Here is a 20967-nt window from a genome sequence, read left to right on the forward strand (position 1 = left end):
TGAGAGCAGGGGTGCGGGTACCAGAGAGGGAACAGGCATGTAAGTAGCAGGGTTAGGACAGATGTGCAGGTGCTGGGGTAGAGGAACAACTGTACAGATGTCAGGGTTAAGACAGATGTGCAGGTGCCAGAGATGAGGCAGATGTACGGGTATAAAGAAGAGGACAAGGGTGAAGGTACTGGAAAGGGAAGAGATGTGCAGGTATCAAAGAAGGGACAGGCAAGGAGACATCAGGGAAGGGAAAGATGTAGATGAACAAGGAGGGAGCAAGTATACGGTTGTAGTGAGCAGACAGATGTTCAAGTACCAGGGAAGGACTGTCCTAGTTAGGGTTTCTACTGCTTCAATGAAACACCATGACCAAAACACAATGACAAAAATGCAAGTTGGGAAGGAAAAGCTTCCTTTGACTTACACTTCCATATTGCTGTTCATCGTAGAAGGAAGTCAAGACAGGAGCTCACACATAGCAGGAACCTGGAGGCAGAAGCTGATGCAGAGACTGTGGAGGGGTGCTGCTTACTGGCTTGCTCCCCCATTGCTTGCTCAGTCTGCTTTCTTATAAAACTCAGGACCACCAGCCCAAGGATGCCAGTACCCACCACGGGCTGGGCCCTCCCCCATCAGTCAGTAATTAAGAAAATGTCTTACAGCCAGATCTTATGGAGGCATTTTCTCAATTGAGGTTCCCTCCTTTCAGATAATTCTAGTTTGTATGTCAAGTTGACATAAGACTAGCTGCACAGGACAGGTGTACCAACTTCAGAAAGGACATGTGCTGTGTTTGTATATCAGGGAGGGGACAAGTATGTACACAGAGTTGAGATAACCTGTCCCAGAAGTGACTGAGCTGACAGTTGTAGGCCTGTGAGCTGACAGGCAGGCTGTACTCTGTTTGCTCAGTACTCTGCCATCAACTGTGGTTGCCCTGGCAACCTACATCTGTACCTGGCTTCCTCCTCCTCCTCTTCACCTCTCCTGTAACTCACTGCATCCAGGCATAGATAACATGACTAATGTCCCAGCTCAGGGGCAGGGCTAATGTGGACGTTCAGCTCTGCTTCTTCTGGTACCTTCCCTTCTTTGTGGCATGCTCAGACTCTCCCCATCACCCCAGCTCCATCTGTTGTGGGGTTATGTCCTTTATCCTCATCACCTGAGGCTTACTTGTAATCTGTAGGGCATCTAAAGGGATGCCCAGTGCTGTGGGAGTCTGCTCCTTCCCTTGGTGTTTAACATAAATCGCATTATTTGCCCTGGCATTTGCTACATGGCTGCCCAGGATAGGTGAGGATGGATGCTGTGAGCTGCTGGGACCCTCTGGGCACCAAGTAATATCTACGTGTAGACTTGCCCTTGGGGCTCGACCCCAGGAAGTCCTCTGCAAAGAGAGAGATCAGTTCCAGCAAGAACCTGGGAGGACTAAGGGGCTGGCCTTGTACTGCCTAGACAGGTCACCACATACCCTCCTCCAAAGAACACCCTCTGGCCCACATTCAGGCCTGAATTTCCTCAGGCAGAACTATCACGAGTTGTCTGTTGATTACCTGACCCAGCTGACAGAACTACAGTGTGATAAGTCCATGTATGCTGTCTTAGTTAGGGCTTCTATTGCTGTAATGAGATACCATGACCAAACCAACTTGAGGAGGAAAGGGTTTATTTGGCTGATACTTCTATATCATTGTTCATCAAAGGAAGTCAGGACGGGAACTCAAAAAAGGCAGGAACATGGAGGCAAGAACTGCCGCAGAGGCCGCAGAGGGATGCCGCTTACTGGCTTGCTCAGCCTGCTTTCTTATAGAACCCTGGACCACCAGCCCAGGGGCGGCCCCATCCACAGTGAACTGGGCGCTCCCACATCAGTCACTAATTAAGAATAAATACATAGCCAGGTGTGGTGGTGCACATCTTTAATCCCAGCACTCAGGAGGCAGAGGCAGGCAGATCTCAGTGAGTTCAAGGCCAGCCTGAACTACAAAGGGAGTTCCAGGACAACTAGAGCTGTTATACAGAGAAATCCTGTCTCAAAAAACAAAAACAAAAGGAAAAGAAAAAAAAAGAGAAAGAAAATGTCCTACAGGCTTGCACACAGCCTCATCTTGTGGAGACATTTTCTCAGCTGAGGCTCCCTCCCATCAGATGCCTTTGGCTTGTGTTAAGTTGACATACAACTATCATACACGGCAAAGCTGATTCAGACAGTAGCCTCCATAGGGAAAAGGCTGCCAACCTCAGGCAGCAGGGCAGAAAGACGCTGCCAGTACAACCAAAATCCTGCACAGGCTGGCTCCTGTGGCTCCCAGGGCACACTTTCCACTCCTGAGGACTATCACTCCCAACTCGTGGCTATGCCAACCTGAGTGGAGCTGCCCATCTGTCTATCGAGTATTGTCTGTTCCTGTTTTTAGGAGCTAGGCAATATCTGCGCAGAAGCACAGTGCCTGTTGCTTCTAGCACAGTTGGCCAATAAGGAAAAGAACCATGGACAAGCTGTACTCATGATTGAGAGGGCCCAGCAGCTAGGCGGAGCTGAGGAGTTCTGGTACAATTCAACCTTGGCTCTGGCTGAAGCCATCTTATCCTCTGAAGATGATAGAAAAGAAGTCAAAGTGAGTTGGGGTGGCCAGTGGACAATGTGGGGTGCATGGAAGAGGGTATGTGCTGAGGTCTTGTCCCCAGGCCCTGCTGAGTGACATGGTGACATGCAACCATCACGTTTAGGTTTTCAAACTGTTTCGGAAACTCATAGAAACATTCAAGGTTCTCCAGAATGAAAGACCAAACCGAGTATCCCTACTGAAATACCTCATCATGGAGCTAGAGGCCAGGTAATGATGCCTAGTCTACTAAAAGCTGTGGCTACTTCCCTCACACATTCCCTTTCATGCTATATGTGCCTGCTCTACTCTGTGTGCCCCATGTGCCCTCAGGTTCCTCTGAGGAGCGGGCCTGCCTTCTACTATGTGACTCAGAGAAGTCATGGCTTCCTCCCAGACAGCCCAGATTTCCACCGTGTCTTTCCTATGGTTCCTGGAGCCTTTGGACTCTGCCCCTTTGTAGGGAGCTGTCAGAGGACCTCTCTTCTTCCATACATGCCAATACAGACTTCAAGTCACATCACAGGTCCTTTTCCAGGACTCCTCTGAGCTCATTGACCACAGATACAGGGATCCTTGCCTTGTTTCTGCACTGATTCCTCTCTGGAAAGTGCTGTGAGTGAGCACTGTATTCCACCAGCTGGTCCTGATGTGAGTCTGTAAGCAGTCTCATATCAGCACGGTTTTCTGTTTTCCAGGGGTGAATCTGGTGCCTAGGTGAGATTATTAGATTCTAACTACATTGATCCAGGGCCAGGGGTGCATGATGTCCATCTTGGCGGGAAAAGGCTCATTGGTATTTGATTCAGTGTCCCTGGGTAGACACTGGACAGAAAGAGGGTTGCTGTGGTCTTGGGCTTTTGAATATGGAGGGGAAACTTCAGTCCCCACCATCTTGAGAAGATTTCTGTCCAGCAGGTGTGTGACACTTCAAATCCAGCTTGCCTGCAACTCTGTTGACGGCGAACTTCTTGAGTACCCACTTTTGCTGATGGACCTAGAAAAGCACCTGTTGAAAGTTGAAGAAAACTTCATACGCAGTGGCTACAAGAAAAATTGTGTCGACTTAAAACTAGAGCACGCAAGGATAAAGAAGTAAGGACGTCACCACACACTCGATCGCCACAGACTCCACCCATGCCACTGGAGCTGTCTTCTGAACAGGGTCCACCTTTGAGCTCCCCCAGACAACCCCTGCTCCTCCCCAGCCTCAGACGTGACTAGAGCCAGCTCCCTCCCCAACTTCCTCCCTGCCAACCCACCACTGCAGTCCTGCAGGTTCCCCAGCAGCTGTTCCTACTGTCGCCACCGCTGTGCATTCTGATGGGCGTGTACCTCTCCTCCCACTGCAGTGCCCAGTGCTTCTCACAGTGTCTCTGCCTGCCCTGGGTACCCACAAGCCTTTTACACATGAACAAATCCTGTGTAGGTGTGACCCTGCCTTCAGGAGCCACGATCAGCCAACACCCACGTCACATCCGGTACCACAGGTGTGCTGCGGCACCATTGTGGGCCACCAGGAAGGCAGGGAAGTGAGTGACTGAGCCAGCAGGTGGAAATTGGTGTGTTGCCACATCCCTGTGTCACTGTTCAACATCTTGTTCTAAAATGTATGTAGAGGGCTGGGGAGATGGCTCAGTTGGTAAACCCCTTGCCTTGCAAACACAAGGACTTGAGTTCATTCCCCCAGAATCCATATAAAGAAGCCAAGAATGGCGGTGGACATTTGTAATGCCAGCTCTGGGGAGACAGAGACAAGTGGATCCTCGGGGATTGCTGGCTAGCAGTCTAGCCTACTTGGTGAATTCTAGGCCAGTGTGATACCCTGTCTCCAAAGAAAGGTGGACAGCACCTGAGGAACAATTCCAGGGTTGATCTTTGACCTCCACATGCACATACATGTACCTGCACACATAAATGAACATATCTACATGCACATTGAAAATAAATAACTAAAATGTACTGAAAATACCTTTATGTATAAAACATTTAACTGCAAAATTTTTAGGTACTGATATTGTATACCATAATTATGTAGAAATTATATATTATATATTACTCAGTGTAACATGTACTGGTATAATATATTAATTAGCTTTAACTTCTTTATTCTAAATTCCACTCTTATATTGCATAAAGGTTATGCGCTCAAAAGGAGAAAGATGGAGAAGAAAAAACTGCCTATTGGCTGGAAGTGTATAACTTGTCCCAGGAAGCTATAGATGAGGAAGAAGAACTATTTCACAGAATCCAGGGGATACTGTCCCTTCAAGATGTAAGTATGGAGTCTGCATGTCCCAGTCATTTCTGTGTACAGGACAGCACTGCCTGACAGATCCGATTTTAAAGCAAAACCAGCCAGGTGCAGTGGAGCATGCCTGAAATCCTGCTACTTCGGAAACTGAGGCAAGAGAATGGGGGAGTTCCAGGCCAACTTAGGCTACCCAGTGAGGCCCAGTCCTATAAACACACACACACACATACACATACACACACACACACACACACACACACACACACACACACACACACACACACAAAGACAGAGTCAGAGACAGAGACAGAGATGCGAGGGGAAGAGACCCCAGTATATATTTTCACAAAACACACATATAGGGCCTGGGTCCATAGTTTAGTCAAGAAAGTTGTATATATTCTCTGGGCCTCTGGATCTCTGCCTCCCCCACCTTCGACCTCAGCATCTTCTGCAAGATCCAGTCTAGAAGCTGGAAATGCGTATAGAAGAGAAACTCGCCTTCTACCCCTAGACCCTTCCAACCCATATTGCCAAAGAAGTAGACGTGATGGCTTGCACTTGTAATTGCAGTACTGAAGAGGAGATGGTGGATTCCTGGTCTCCCTGGCCAGGCATCCTGGTACACTTGGCGAGGTCCAAACCAGCAAGAAACTAGGTCTCAGAAAACCAGGTAGATGGTTCCTGAAGGACAATACCTGAGGCTGTCCACTGGCCTCCACATGAATGTCTGCACACATGCCCACACATTTGTACTGAGCATGCACACCTATACAAGCACACACATGCATATATATATATAACAAAGCACCTGATTTTTGCTAAGGTAGAGTAACAATAACCAGACTCATGCACCCATACAAAACAATTAAAAAAAGAAAACAGACAAACTACCCAAAACAAGGATTTTCCAAACCCCATACATCAACCATGCCAGTTAGTGATCCCTATGCTTAAGTCCCAGCTCACTGCAGCTACAGAGATGGAACTAGGTAGAGCCTAGGTGAAGACCTGAGTCAAGGTGATTAAATCCTGAGAGTCTAGGGAGAAGGAGGCAAAATAGAGCCCATGGAAGAAGAGCACTGCTCACAGATGTCTAGGGGATACCCCAAAACATCTCTCTAAAGAATGATCACCCAGGATGAAGTGCCCAAGGCTGAGAAAGAACCACCTGCAAGGGTTACAGGGAGTGCACTGGTGCTGATTAGGAGGTCCTGGGAATGGGGTGAGAGAGGTTCCAAGACCTCAAGATAGTGGGCAGAGAGCACAGAGGGCCTGACCTCAGAATTTAGCAGTAAGTAAGTAAGTGAACCCAACTATGTGGTGCCTACAAGAAAGCCATTATGAACACAAAGACAAATAGAAGAAAAGTAAAATACTGGGAGGAATATCCCTGACTAATACTGATCAAAAGACAGCTGGAACATTACCAGGAATGAGACTATTTATCTTGTAGTGTAAACTAACCAAGAAGAAAGTTAACCTAAACACTATGACCATAAGAGAGCTTTAAAATATATAAGAAAACATTGATCTTTTAAAAAAAATTGCTAAATCAATTAGAGCCAAAAATTTCATTGTCCTTCTCTTCAATTATTAGTAGAATAAGGAAACATGAAATCAGAAAAGAATGAAAAGATTAAAATATTGTCAACCAACATGACCCAATAGACATATTTTTAACGTTTCACTCAACAACAGTGGGATACACTCTTACACAGATGTGGACTGTCTTCCTACATAGGCTATTCTATGAACCATAAGATGAATCTCATTAAACGTGAATTATACAGAGGATTGTATGGAATTAAATTGAACATCAAAACCAGGAAGTAGGGGCTGGAGAGATGGCTCAGAGGTTGATAATGCTGACTGCTCTTCCAGAGGTTCTGAGTTCAATTCCCAGCAACCACATGGCAGCTCACAACCATCTAAAATGAGATCTGACACCCTCCTCTGACGTGTAGGCATACATGCAGACAGAACATTGCATACATACTAAATAAATAAATCTTTTTAAAAAACAGGAAATAGAGTATAGACACGGACTAGTGGCTTCTGGGGAGCAAGGACAGGAATAAGGATTTATTTGGGTTTCCTTGTAGAATGAGGGCAATGTTTGGGAACTGAACTAGCAATGATTGTGCAACACTGTGGAATCATTATGTGCTAATGAACTGCATACTTTAAGTTTTAGGTTTACTTTAGTGTTTTGCCTGTGAGTATATGTGTGCTCTACATGCATGCCTGATGCCCATAGAGGTCTGAAGAGGTGGTCAGATCCCTTGGAACTGGAGTTACAGATGGTTGTGCACTGCCACATGGGTGCTGAGAATCAAACCTGGGTCCTCTGCAAGAGTGGCAAGTGCTCTTAACCATTGAGTCATTTCTCCAGCCTTCATTCTTCAGATTTGTTGATTCCGTTATGTTGCTTTACCTCAAATTAAAACCAAAACAAAACAAAACATTGTGTCCAGGGAAAACCTCAAGTGTTTGGAATGTAAGTAGAATACAGCTAACAACTAACTCTAGGCCACAGAAGAAGCCAAAGATAAAATGTTTTGAAATGGAGGGAGGAGAGGACACCAAGGAGTTTAAGATGTCGTCAGTGCAGTACTTAGGGGGAATGTGGAGCACTAAACACCTGAGTAATAACGATAACATAAGGGTGATGGGCCAGAAGTCAATGAGCTCAGCCTTTACCTTAAAAATAAAGAGAAAACTGAATCCAAAACAAGTAGTAGAATAGGAATTAAAGATGGAGTAAAACATTCAGTGAAAGAGATTCACCCTCTCATCCAAAACAAATCAATGAAACAAAGATTTTCAAGACCTTGGATATCCAATGGTAGTCTCTGAGCTGAGGTTCAAGCTCACTGCAGCTTTTTAAAGGAGAAGGTCACAGCTGGGTGGTGGTGGCGCACACCTTTGTTCTCAGCACTTGGGAGGCAGAGGCAGACAGATCTCTGTGAGTTCAAGGCCAGCCTGGTCTACAAAGTGAGTTCTAGGACAGCCAGGGTACTTACACAGAGAAACCCTGTCTCAAAAAACAAACAAAAAATGGAGAAAGTCACTAAAGCCAAAGCTGGTTCTTTGGTATAGATCAGTTGGTAAACTGAGTCAGACTGATCAAACAGTCTATAAAGGATTTAAGTGCCAAATACCAGAAATGAGTGACCTAGCCCTGACTGCCTATATTCAAAGGATAGTGAGGAGACATGGGACTTTTATAGTTGAGGTGAAATAGACCCACACTTGCAATACCCACTCAAAAAGAAATAACTCTATAACAACTCTGTGAATGAGGGGAATTGAGTCTGTAATTGAAAACCTTATCACAAAGCAAATGTAAAGCCCAGGCAGATCTACTGCTGACTCCACCAAATAATTTTTTTAAATATCACTTCTGAGCAGATTATTTTAGAAGGTTGAAAGGGAAAAAAATCTATAGGAAGTTTTCAAGTCTAACTCCAAAATAAGATACAGGAGGGTGTAGTGGAATGCACCTTTCTTTAATCCCAGAATTCAGGAGGCAGAGGTAGAAGGAGCTCCGTGAGTTCCAGGCCAGCCTGGTCTATAGAGTGAGCTCCAAGACAGCTAGGGCCACACAGAGAGACTCTGTCTCAATTTTTTAAAAAAGGTTAAAGAGTTAAAGACGTTACAAACAGACAAAAAAAACCAACAGAGCAGTGTTGCACATGAACATGGCTAACATAACAACATCACACCGTGCTCACTGGTAAAAGACGACTGATTCTTCCATAGCTAAGGACTAAGACAATGATATCTTATCACATTTATTCAGCATTGTTGTGGAGGTGCTAGCCAATGCAATACAGCTACCATCCAGATTGATAGAAGGAACATGTAAGTAAAATACTTTTTCACAGATAACAGATTTTATAGAAAATCATGTAATATACCAAAATTAAAAACTACAAGTAGGCTAAATTAAAGTTAATGAGCAAGTTTGGTTGAGTTTCAGGGTTATATAGTATATACATTATATTTCTTTTTTTTCCTTTGGTTTCTCTGTGTAGTTTTGGAGCCTGTCCTGGATCTCACTCTGTAGACCAGGCTGGCCTCAAACTCACAGAGATCCTCCTGGCTCTGCCTCCTGAGTGCTGGGATTAAAGGCGTGCGCCACCACCACCCGGCTACATTATATTTCTATGCAAAGAAAGATTAATTGTATATTAAAAATTAAAGCAGTATCATTTATGACTACTTAAAAATGAAACTTGACCAGAGTATAGGCAAGATGTGAATGCCTACACTGTGAAAACAGTAAACATTGCTGAGAGCAGTTAAAGATGATTTAAAGAAATGGCAGCAAAACTCATGTTCCTACATCAGACGATTCAATATTAAGATATCAGTTCTTCCTTAACTATAACTAAGATTCCTACATATATATATATATATATATATTTTGGTTTTTCGAGACAGGGTTTCTCTGTGTAGCTTTGTGCCTTTCCTGGAACTCACTCTGTAGCCCAGGCTGGCCTCGAACTCACAGAGATCCGCCTGTCTCTGGCTCCTGAGTGCTGGGATTAAAGGCGTGCGCCACCACTGCCCGGACAGATACTTTTTAATATATATTGACAATGTGATTTTAAAATATGGAAAGTCTAAAATAGCCAAGACAATTTCAAAAAAGAATAAGATTAGGAGCCAATGGTACCTGACTTTAAATTTTATTACAGAGCTACAGCAATCAAGACAGTGTGTGTTCAGTGGGAACATGAACAAACAGACCAATGGGACTAACCTGAGAATCCAGAAATAGAGACACACATAGAGTCTCTAACAGAGGCACAACTCCATGGACAAAAGACAGTCTTTAGATGATGCTAGAACAACAGGAAATGCACATTCAAAAACCTGGACTTCCACTCACACCTCAGACTGAGGTGGGAAATACCCTCAAATGGGTCATAAACCTGAAACGAAAGCCTAGAACCCACAGCACAGTCAGTTGGTGATGACATGATTGGCAAAGAAATGTACCTAACACATGATCCAATAAAAGGAAAAATTGATAAACTGCTCTTCTCTTTAAAATACACTATTGCTAGGTGTGGTAGCGCACGCCTTTAATCCCAGCACTCGGGAGGCAGAGGCAAGAGGATCTCTGTGAGTTTGAGGCCAGCCTGGTGTACAGAGAGAGTTCCAGGACAGCCAGAACTGTTACACAGAGAAACCCTGTCTTTAAAACAAACAAACAATAAAATATACTATCAAGAGAACAGTGAAAACAACACAGACTTGGAGAAAACATTTGCCAATTTTATTCCTCGATAGCAGTAACATATCAGTAATGCATTAAGAGCTCTCAAAATTTTAAAATATTAAAAACGAGCAAACTATTTGAAGAGACATTTCCTCAAATGTATGGAAAGCAAGCATGTGAAAAGATAAACATCATCCTTGTGGCATATGAATGAGTCTCAAAACAGCCGTACTGAGGCAAAGTGACAAAAGGCTCACATACTATGTGATGCCGTTTCTATAAAGCTGATTTGTTGCACCACAGAATAGCTGTCACTTGGAAGAGGGGAAGGCTGTCTTGAGTATGCTATGCCAGAAACAGAGACAAACACACCTGTGTCTTTTTACAGCATGAGGATTTATTGAATAAAAATAAATTCACAAGGTTTAGGAGTGTTAATGGCAGCAATTTGCCAGATTAAATCTGCCTACTCTAGAAATCTGGCTGAGGCAAATGCAGGTTCTTATTCTCCAATCTTAACTATAAGTATTAACTCTCATACCACACAGTACACAGTAGATACATCTATATATGGATATGTGTGGGTTACAGAATGAATACAAGTTAGCGAGGGTGCCGAAGGGTTCAAGAGGTTTCTGAGGTGGACTGAGAAAAATTCAAGGGAGGTCTGAATTGAAAAGGAATCCAGAAAAGAAGAAGCTGTTGCCATAGAGACTGAGCTGAGGAAGAGTCAGGTTTGAGAGCAAAAACCTAGTCAACTGTAGAGACGACAGGGCAGAACCAGGTCAGAGCACGTTTAGGTCTGAATGGGCAAGCATGTAGACAATCAGAGACATCTGGGTGCCCAAGCAGAGCAGAAGCCCCAAGGACAGTTGGAGAGTCTCTGCCTGTGAGTCCTTGATTCACACACCCCAGGTATCAGGTGATAAAATGGCTTGGGGCCATACCATCACAGAGGTAGGTGTCCATAGCTTTATGGGGGGCAGGTGAGGGAGTCATGTCCTTTCCCTGTTTTCCCGTCCTGTTTAGTTCTTGGGCCTAGTTTCCCTAATATGATTTTAATACACCTATATATTCCTACAGTTTCCATTCACCTCAGTAACTGTATAGAGTGGCTTCTTTCTCCCAGGAATATTCCATTTATCAGTCTAAGCTGCACGGGTGATGCCAGAGAGATGGTGGTGTTTGTGGGTCCAGCCAGGAGTTCAGTTATTGTGGTGATATTTTATTTGTGCTCTAACAAATAAAGCTTGCTTGGGGACCAAAGGAAAAAGCCAGCTACTAGATTAAATATAGAGGTCAGGCAGTGGTAGCACATGCCTTTAATCCCAGCATTCGGGAGGCAGAAAGTCATCCGGATTTCTGTGAATTCAAGGCCACACTGGGGACAGAGCCGGGCACGGTGGCGCATGACTTTAATCCCCGCACTAGTTAACCATAGAGGTCTGGAGGTCTGTACAGACAGACAGGAAGTGATAGAGCTGGGTGGAAAGAGCAAGTGATGTAGCTGAGCAGAGAGAGGAAGATGGCAGGGCACAGAAAGACATATACAGGAAGTAGCTCTCTCTTGGGCTGAGGATTTCCCAGCGGTAAGAATTTGTGGCTGGCTTGTTCTATCCCTCTGATCTTTCAGTTTTCACCTCAATATCTGGCTCCAGGTTTGTTTTTTTTTTTTATTAATAAGACCATTTAGCAATTCGTGTTACAAATTATCCTCCACCCTCAAAGCTGCTTGTGAAATGGAGTCTCTCAGGGCAAAGGCCCAGCCTGAGAAACCACTGCTTGTGCAATACAGAGTAACTTAGAGCAGGGAACAGCCTGATGTCAACACAGGCCCAAGAAAGCACATGGAGAAACCCAGAGTGTGAAGACCGTGTTCCTTTTCTTGGGTTGGCGATAGTTTAGCATCTATCGCCATGTCAAAATATATCCATTTCACACTTTAGTTTATACTTCAAATGTGTGCTGTCTATGACGCGTCAGCTCTGCCTTGTCAGAGTACTTACCAGTGATTGGTCTCCTGGGGAAGAGTGCCCTGCTTGACCCACCTCAACCATCTCAGTTACAGAACATCAACTCCCCACTGATGAGAAGGCTGGCCCGCCTCAAACTCCGCCTGGCAGAAACATGCCTGGACATGCAGCAGCTGGTCTGCAAGGAGGCCTTGGAGCTGCAGCTTGAGCAGGGTTCCTTCGAGAGGCTGCTTGCAGACTTCCTTCTGAACATCAGCAACTACTCGTCCATCGACTTGGTGACAGCAGGCAGCCTTAGCTCATGTTCTCCCCCGGGGGCCTGCCAATCTGAGGGACCCCGGTCTCTACCCACCCCGCCCCCTGCCATGGCAGCTCTTGACCACCCCCACACCTTGTGTGCAGCGAGGCATTGTCTGATCACCGAGAGGACTTAACTAATAGCGAAGAGCTTATGGGAAGGGGTTTCCTGTGTAGGCTTACAGTTTTCACTCCTGGGTCTGGGGGCTAGCACCCTGCCCCGTTCCTCCCAGCACCGCAAACAGAGCAAACTGAATAAGTGAATACCTATTTGGAAGAAAACCCTTCTTCCACTTCCTTCCTTCCTCCCTCCTTCCCTTTCTTCCCTTCCTTCCTTCCTTCCCTTCCTTCCTTTCTTCCCTTCCTTCCTCCCTTCCTCCCTCCCTCCCTTTCCTTCCTTCCTTCCTTCTTTCCTTCCTTCCTTTCCTTCTTTCCTTCCTTCCTTCCTTCCTTCCTCCCTTTCTTCCTTCTTTCCTTCCTTCCTCCCTTTCTTCCTTCTTTCCTTCCTTCCTTCCTTCTTTCCTTCCTTCCTTCTTTCCTTCCTTCCTTCTTTCCTTCCTTCCTCCCTCCCTCCCTCCCTTTCTTCCTTCTTTCCTTCCTTCCTTCCTTCTTTCCTTCCTTCCTTCTTTCCTTCCTTCCTTCCTTCCTCCCTCCCTCCCTCCCTTCCTTCCTTCTTTCCTTCCTTCCTTCCTTCCTTCCTTCCTCCCTCCCTCCCTTCCTTCCTTCCTTCCTTCCTTCCTTCCTTCCTTCCTCCCTTCCTATTTAGCCAACCCTAGCAGTAGAACCCAGGGCCCTGCACATGCTAGGCAAGCACTCTATCAACTCAGCTGTAGCTCGAGCACTTTCCATTCTCTTAAATGTCATGAAATGAATCAGGTTAATTTAGGGTGAACATAAATGAATCCTATAGTTAACCTCTATCTATAATGAGTTCTGCTTTATATTAATAGTTGTCTTTTATGGTACTTTCAATATCTAAGTCCTAGAGACCCCCTCCCCTGCCCCCATGCTACCACACAGGACTGCACAGAGCAAAGACACCAAGTACCCACATGTTCCCTGCTAGGCAGTCCTAGAAGGCAGCTATCTGAGCTCTCTGGGTGGCTAGGTGGAGGTCACATGACAGCCATTGGTGGTGACAGCATCTTCTTGTCTTCCTGAAGCAATGGTTCATGCTAAAGCGGACCCTGCCTCACACAGTGCTGGCGCAGCTCGAGAGTCTGCAGCCGCTGTCCGTGGGCTGCATGGACATCCGTGCTCAGCTTCTGGTCCTGGCCGGGAAGGCCCTCCACCTGCTGTCTGTGCAGACAGACCCTGTGTACCCTTCCTTCTGCTGGGAGGAAGACCTCTTGGTAGGTGTCCCTTCCTCCCCCTGAAGTCTAGTCCCCGATGGCTCCACATCGACTGTAGAATTGCGGTGGAAGAGGTGTTCCACCAACTCAACTAAGAAGGGTCTGGCCCTGGCATCTCTCTGTCTTAGTGACTTGTGTCTGGTTGTGCACAGGCCCCTAGGAGCTTCAGAAAGCTCATGCACTCCCTGAGGTACACCTATGCCCTGGGTGTTGACCTCCATGCTGAGATGCACCAGGATGGATGGTGTCTGCCTCTATGGCCCTCTATATACCACAGAGCCTGAGAATCTCCGAGAAGGGCCGATGCCACCTGTTCCTCAGCTCCTCCCAGGGCCCACCCTCTTTTAGGGCTAGGTTCTCTGACAGAAGCACCTGCCCAATTCAGAACCCTGGTAACAGCTCTTGCAAGCCTGCCTGTCCCTCGTCCCCTTCCTAAGAGCCTGCACAGAGGCACTTCTACCCCAAGATGGCACCAGCCTCGATGGACAAGACAATGCTTAGTCGACAAGTTCCAGTAGGAGGCCTCACAACCCAGTGCAGCAAGCCGTGCCCCAGGACTCAGCACACAGAGAAGCTCCCGGCCAGCTAGCTCTGAAGCCCTTGGCTTAGTACTCGGGGTTGTTTGTCCTGAGTCTTCACGGTGTAGACAGCAGGAGACCAGTAAGCCCCAGGCTGGGTTAGCCTATGTTTGCAGCTCCTGCCCCGGTCACAAAGTCAGGGGCTTGAGATGCGGAAGCACAAGCCCCACACCTGTCTGTCCTGAGTCAGGGTCTTCGTCTGTAAGACAGTGAGGAACACTGTCTCTAAAGGCGCCATGACCGCTGTGTGGAGTTCAGAAGGCTCCAGGAAACCCAGCTGCTTCCTCCCAGGCCCTGGAGTTCCCGCCACCTCTGTGCGGCGGCGTTGGTTCCTTTTCCTCCTCCGTAGGGATGGCTTGTTGTCGCTGACCAGTTTCCTGACACCAAAGCCCACCTTCCTTCTTCCGGTCTTCCTTCTTGTTTTCCAGGCCGGATCTTTCCTCTAAACGCGTTTCCATGAAGCCTCCTAAATTTGATGTGTAGAACTTTCATTCTCTGAGTTTGTTTCCCAAATGCCACTGTGGTGGTTTCTTCCTTGATCGGCTTGATGGCTCTAAGTAGCTTGTCTCATTTTGAGGCTGCTGTCCTGTCACAGGCGTCTATTCCTGATTGCTAGCCTGATCTCACTGATGATCTCTGTCCTTGGGGACCTGTTAAGGCTGCTGCTGGCCAGGGCCCGGTGGATTTGGGCAGCGTTTTGACACAACTTGGGCAAAGTATGAGAGGTGGCACCCACAGATGCCAGCTGGGCCAGGGCCTGGCTCTTCTTCCACTCTGTGTGTGGGCCATTGAGAGATTACCTCTCCCTTTCCCTCCAAATTGATAACACCTTTGACCCCACAAACGCGTGGCTCCTGATCACTTCCAGGGCCTACTACTGATCCCTATCATCTTCCCCTTCCCTGGCCTCTGTGTTTCCCCTGCCAGCCAAGCAGGCACCCACAGACCCCTCTCACCACACGGTGTGCACTGCAGGTAGGCACTAAGCAGAGCAGCCTGAGATCGCTGGAGCTGGAGACCGATACAGAGGACAAGAGTGTGGAGACCTCTTCCAGGGACTCCACAACCTTGAAGGAAGCCCCCAAGGAACAAAACCGGAAGGGAGAGGGTCTGAAGGTATGCAGCACTCCCTGTCTGTCCCCTGGTGGCCTCTGCCTGAGGAGCCCACCTTGGCTTGAACTTGGCACTGTCTGCAGAAGAGGGCGGTGCTGGCCCAGAGGTTCCTGGCGCAGACATCAGAGGTACTGCTGCAGTGTCTGCAGGCTGCCCTGAGCATCAACCTTCTGGACATCGCAGCCACTGCCAGCTTGGAGATGGTGGAGTGTATTGGCATCCTGGATCCCGCAACCACATGCCAGTTCCTGGCACTGTCGCAGGTATGGACCTCCTCTGCCCATCTCCAAAAGGGCCCTTGTCTGTCACCTTGTCTGTAAGTCCCAGGCAGCCACACTGCTCTCCATTAGACAGGACCAGGGTGGCCCTGTGGCTGAAAGAAGAGACCCTCCCCCACCCCACACACACCCATTCTCTGAGCCTTAGGTCATGCTAGTCCTCAAGTTATGGAAGCCAGCCAAGTACCTGTTCTTGTAGCTCAGTGACCACACGCTGTGCTCACCCCATACCCCAAGCCTCCATGGTGGCATAGTCCACTTACATGGTGGACAGAGGTCCCGCAGAGGGTGGGACAGACTCCCAGATGGCCCACTCAAGGCTCAGTCACCCTCTGCCCTTTCACACAGCACATACCACCCTTCTCTGCTCTGTTTCAGAGCTGTTCAACCTCAGAGATGATGCGGAATGTTTTGCTCACCGCCACGAACAATACCAGCAGCTCACAGCTGGCAGCCCTCCTGCAGCTCCACAAGCGACTGAGGCAGCAGGACATGGCCTCCACCAGCCTGTTTGCCAGTGTAGAGCAGAGGCTGGCCACCACTTCCAGGGTAATGGGCAAAGGAGCCTTCATACCTGTTCCTACGGTCTGTAGGCCTCTATGCCCACTCATTAACCACTAAGAGAACAGCTTCCAAGTGACGCGTGCCTTAACCCTTTTAGCTGTGTGGGTCTGGAGACCACTCAACCTCTCTGAGCCCCATGTGCTGTAGGTAACAAAGACAAGAAAGCTAAGAGAATTGTAGTTCCTTCCCCTCACTTGCCCTGGGGAGCCAAGGTGTAGTCAGACTTTTTCATCATGACCATCAGCTCACAAATAATGACACAGAGACTTATTAGTAATTATGAAAGCTCGGCTGATAGCTTAGGCTTGTTTCTAATTAGCTCTCATAACTTAAATTAACCCATTTCTATTCATCTATGTGTTGCCACGTGACTCATGGCTTATTATCTCATCTCAAGTCATCTCATAGCACCCAAAACTAGTGCTGAGGTGAGGCCAGAACCCTACATCCATCCTGTTTGGCTTGAGTCAAATCATGGTGCTAAAGGAAGTTCAAGGAGCAGGAGGAAGGAGGAAAATTTAAGATTCCAAGGTCCTGTGGTCACCAGAGAAGTGGTGTGATTCACAAGTCTATGGTGACTACCATAGTCCCTAAGCAGAGCCACTAAAGCAATATGTATCAAAATAACAGTAAAGAGCAGAAATCAATTCAAAAGAAAGCAAGTGGACTATAAAAACCGACAGTTCTGTATGTAAAAAGCAGTACAGCAGTAGCTACACATCCAATATATTGGTAATGACAGTAAGTGCATGTTGAATGACACTATGCCAGAGACTAAGAAAGAGACGAGATAAAAAAGGACCACAGACTCCCGATGCAACTACTTAGAGGAAGCACTTTACACATGAGGAGAGAGAGGTTAAAAGTCAAAGGTCAGATGAGCAGACATGGTACACTGTGTTACTAGAGATGGAAGGATACCTCATAATGACACAGGGGACACCTTAGCAAGAAGTCACTTTCTACCCAGTGACACACATACCCTCAACAGATACAAAAGGAGCAGCAAACTATAGTTCTTGAAGGGAATGGTAGGCACTCTCTCTGTCATCCACATAGCAAGTGTGATGCAAGCCAGCTCTACACAAACAACCTGGAGGCCCTGTCCCCGCTGACATCCAGAGGTACCACTCCATGAGTGCCATCCCTCATATTCTGCCCAAGTGTGTCAGTGTAACGAAAACCAACCAGGTCCTGGACACCAGCAGCCTGTCTTAGTTACTTTCCTATTGCCATGACAAGAGCACCATGACCAAAGCAACTCATAAAAGAAAGCATTGCATTTGAGGATCCCGGTTCCAGAGGGTTAGACTCCATGGCCATCACGGCAGGAACATGGTGGCAACCAGACACAACAGAACAGTAGCTGGGAGCTCACTGGGAATGTTGGGTACTTTCCAAACCTCAAAGCCCACACCCAGTGACACGACCTCCTCCAACAAGGCCACATCTCCTAATCCTACCTACTGGGACCAAGCATTCAAATACATAAGCCTGTGGGGGCCGTTCTTACTCAAAGCACTACAAGTGGGTACCCACACAACAGAACGCCCTGCAGCAAGGAGAGCATGAACCTGCACGGCAAGGCTACCCACATTCCTGAGGTGGTCAACAGCCAGGCAGAAAAGCAAACCACTAGCAATAGAAGTCTCTTCACTGTCTCTGTGTGGAGAAGCTAGGGCAAAAACTCTGCCCATCTCTTCACCTGCTGTGTGGGTACAGGCACTGTGAAAAATCCACCAGGTGCTTCATGTAGGGTTTATGCGGCTCCCTGTTGCTTAATCTTTGACAAAAGTTTTCTAAGAAATAATTGTAGTTTTGCAAACCCAAAGCTCTGTCTTGAAGCCATGAGCATTAGCAGCTCACACAGGAGATCCCAGGATACTCCCCAGGGCCCATGCTGGCTGCCTGCCATGGGCAGTGGAGACCCTGAAGTGTGCAATGTCTAGGATTACTCAGATTATCCGTGTACAATACTCACAGGAAGCAGAACTGGGGTTCTGGAGTAGACCGACCCCCACCTAGGTCAGCAGCCTGAAGACTCAGCACTAAGCAGAGGTCCTCATCTAGGCTTCAAGAAGCAGTAAGAACCTTATTTTTGTTCTTATTTTGTTTTGTTTTGTTTGACAGGGCTTCTTGGTGTAGCTCTGGCTGTCCTGAAACTAGCCCTGTAGACCAGGCTGGCCTCGAACTTGCAAAGATTCCCCTGCCTCTGCATCCCTAGTGCTGGGATTAAAGGTGTACCACCCCGCAGTAAAGACCTTATTGAAGAGATGCTGTTTAAGGTCTCTGAAAACTGCCTCAGCAAGTGGGCAGAGTTGGATAGTTTAGAGGAGCCAGTGAATGTCTCATGCCTCTGCTGCCCTCTTGTGGTAGTAATGCATCCCACAGCCCAAACAACCTCAGGGAGAGCAGTGGCCCTGCGTCCTGAGTGATTTCTCCCCCATCACACACAGGCATGGCAGAACCTCTGTGTCACAGAGCAGCATTTCACCTTCCTGAATGAGATTCCACCCATGTTCCGGATCCTCTTTCTGCAGCACTCGAGAGACAGGTGAGGCCTCCCCCCCCATCCTTGTTAATCTCTGTTCTGTTGAGAAGCCCAGCAAGAAGACATGGGCATAGCAAGCTTACCACACCTCAGCTCCTGTCCTGAGGCAGACTGGGCCCATCTAGAAAGCATGCTAGAAAGACTCAGCTAGCCAGTCACTGACAGGCATGGGCACTTGTTCAATCCGGAGACATGGGAAGTCTGGAAAAGGCCAGGATGAATTTCCATGATGATGGGGACTATATAGGGATGGAGGCACTCTGTGATCTGTGCCCACACAGGGTCTTTCTGTTAGGTCTGTGTAGGCCTACACTGCTGGGTCTTTTGTAATTTCAAGTCTTACTTGGGTTATATAGACTGATTCATGGGCCTCTGCCTGGCAAAGTAAACAAGGAAAGGTACCTATTGGGTGCCAGCAGCAGGTAGTCTCGATAGGCTCCTGAGACCCATGTGCCTTGCTGTTTTACCTCCTCTGAGAATGGGCTTGTGACCTTCACTCTACCTGCAGGTCCTATCTGTATGGTGCTGCCTTTGAGAGACCAAAATCCATGCCTGCACCCAAGGGGAAAATGGTCCCAGTGGGCGGTAAGCTTGGGCATACGCAGAGTTCCTCTCATTGACTCTAGATGGGTTGCAGTGGGTGTAAGAAATCCCAACCACACAGCAGGACCTCTCACTTCCAGATGCAGGGGTGAGGGGAGGCTGAGCCCAGGATAGAAGAGAAAATAGAATTATCATCATATTTCTAAGGGATCTAGATGATCCATGCCTCCCAAGAGCTCCCCCGTCAGTCACCACTGTGTTTCACCTCTGCCTGAACTTTCTGGGTATCAGCCCTTGTACTGCCCAGAGAGGAATGGGGAACTCCATGTGAAGACCTTCCCATCACATGCCTCACCTCTGAGACATCAAAGTTGAATATGTCCACATCGCCACCTGGTCACACACTCCTAGTAACTCTGCTCTGAGCCCTGTAAAGGCCATGGGTGTGTCTCTACAGGTCACTGCAAGGTAATGCGGGTGACTATGAGTCCAACTGCCTTCTCAGACCTGTTGACCAGGGTCCATTGGTTCCGGAAGCAGACACAGAGCCAGGTACACAGCTAAGATATGACCCTGAACCCAAGCACTTGGGGCCTAAGGCTCCAAGTCATGTTGCATACTGCAGTCTATCTCAGGGAAAGCCAGGGCTCCAAGATTGGGTTGGGCCAGGTTCTGGGCCCAGATCTCAAGAGGATGAGGTGAAGCCCTGGGAAAGGTGGGGAGCTCTCCTGAGTCCTTGAGTTGAGTCTAGCCCCAGCAAAGGTATCCGGTTACCTCTTCTCTACAGAGCATAGGGTTAGCTGTCCTGGCCTATCCCTACCAGCAAGATACTCCATAGTGTCAGCAGAGGACAGGGACAGGGCTGAGATGTCAGAATGGCCTCCAGAAAACTACTGGGCACATTGTGCTGGGAAGGACTAGAGCATGCCAATGCTCTATGTGGAAGGCTTGGAGCTCAGTTCTTTCCCTAGGTGTCTTCTCAATTAGTGGGAAGTCTTGATTGGGTGGAAGTCATATCTAGACACCCCTGGACAATAGGCTGTGGTTTGGGTTGGGACAGAAATCGGACACCTTGCATGATGAGGAGCGAGACCTGTGCATGCAGAGACTCAACAGCATCCTGGAGCACTTGGAAGAGTATATGAAGCCCATCACTCCCCTGTTCACCTTCCCAGAAGCCAGGTATCAGCAGGTCATTTCCTCTGAAAGTCCCCAGGGGCAGCCAGCTTCGTGGTGCTAGGTAATAGGCAGTTGTCTCTAGCTGAAGCAGAAGGAGCTAGAGATTGTTGTTCATGGGCTACAAGTCCCACAGTAACCAGAATCTTCCAGGAGTCTACAGGAAAGGTCAGCCAGGTGTAGCTGAAGGCCAGCTTCAACCCCAGATCTGGACAGCATAAGTACCTATGTGAGCTGGGTAGCCAGTTGTGATGGGTAGAAAGCCAGAGCTGGTTTCTGTGATCTCCCTCCACGTGGAAATTGGTCTCTGAGTGTCCTGTTCCTACTGAAGACAAACATGAGTGCCTGGCTATTTGGTGTGTTTTGTAGGCAGGAATCCAGCTGCTGCAGCTGCTGCTGCTGTCCCTGCCCCAGTGGCCCCCTGGTCTGAGTGTGGTGTGGGAGAACTAGCAAGT

At 47.7% G+C, this 20967-nt stretch overlaps 1 protein-coding gene across 22 annotated transcripts in view; it reads left to right on the plus strand.

Moving 5' to 3' along the window:
* Nucleotides 1-20967, plus strand: part of Cfap46 (cilia and flagella associated protein 46) — a 95979-nt gene that overhangs the window by 61604 nt on the left and 13408 nt on the right. For 18 of the 22 annotated variants that reach the window (XM_052761173.1, XM_052761175.1, XM_052761185.1 and 15 more), the window contains 13 exons: nucleotides 2412-2612; nucleotides 2725-2831; nucleotides 3519-3695; nucleotides 4740-4875; nucleotides 12150-12338; nucleotides 13521-13709; nucleotides 15263-15403; nucleotides 15484-15663; nucleotides 16057-16227; nucleotides 18699-18796; nucleotides 19302-19378; nucleotides 19794-19888; nucleotides 20397-20518. In XM_052761173.1, the coding sequence (XP_052617133.1) occupies nucleotides 2412-2612; nucleotides 2725-2831; nucleotides 3519-3695; nucleotides 4740-4875; nucleotides 12150-12338; nucleotides 13521-13709; nucleotides 15263-15403; nucleotides 15484-15663; nucleotides 16057-16227; nucleotides 18699-18796; nucleotides 19302-19378; nucleotides 19794-19888; nucleotides 20397-20518 (1883 nt within the window). The remainder of the gene's footprint in view (nucleotides 1-2411; nucleotides 2613-2724; nucleotides 2832-3518; nucleotides 3696-4739; nucleotides 4876-12149; nucleotides 12339-13520; nucleotides 13710-15262; nucleotides 15404-15483; nucleotides 15664-16056; nucleotides 16228-18698; nucleotides 18797-19301; nucleotides 19379-19793; nucleotides 19889-20396; nucleotides 20519-20967) is intronic. The other 4 variants (XM_052761178.1, XM_052761189.1, XR_008222926.1 and 1 more) reach the window with 3 other exon arrangements.

Source organism: Peromyscus californicus, unplaced genomic scaffold (assembly GCF_007827085.1).
Source record: "Peromyscus californicus insignis strain IS unplaced genomic scaffold, ASM782708v3 Scaffold_4__1_contigs__length_199733344, whole genome shotgun sequence".
In the NCBI taxonomy this organism is placed as follows: domain Eukaryota; kingdom Metazoa; phylum Chordata; class Mammalia; order Rodentia; family Cricetidae; genus Peromyscus; species Peromyscus californicus.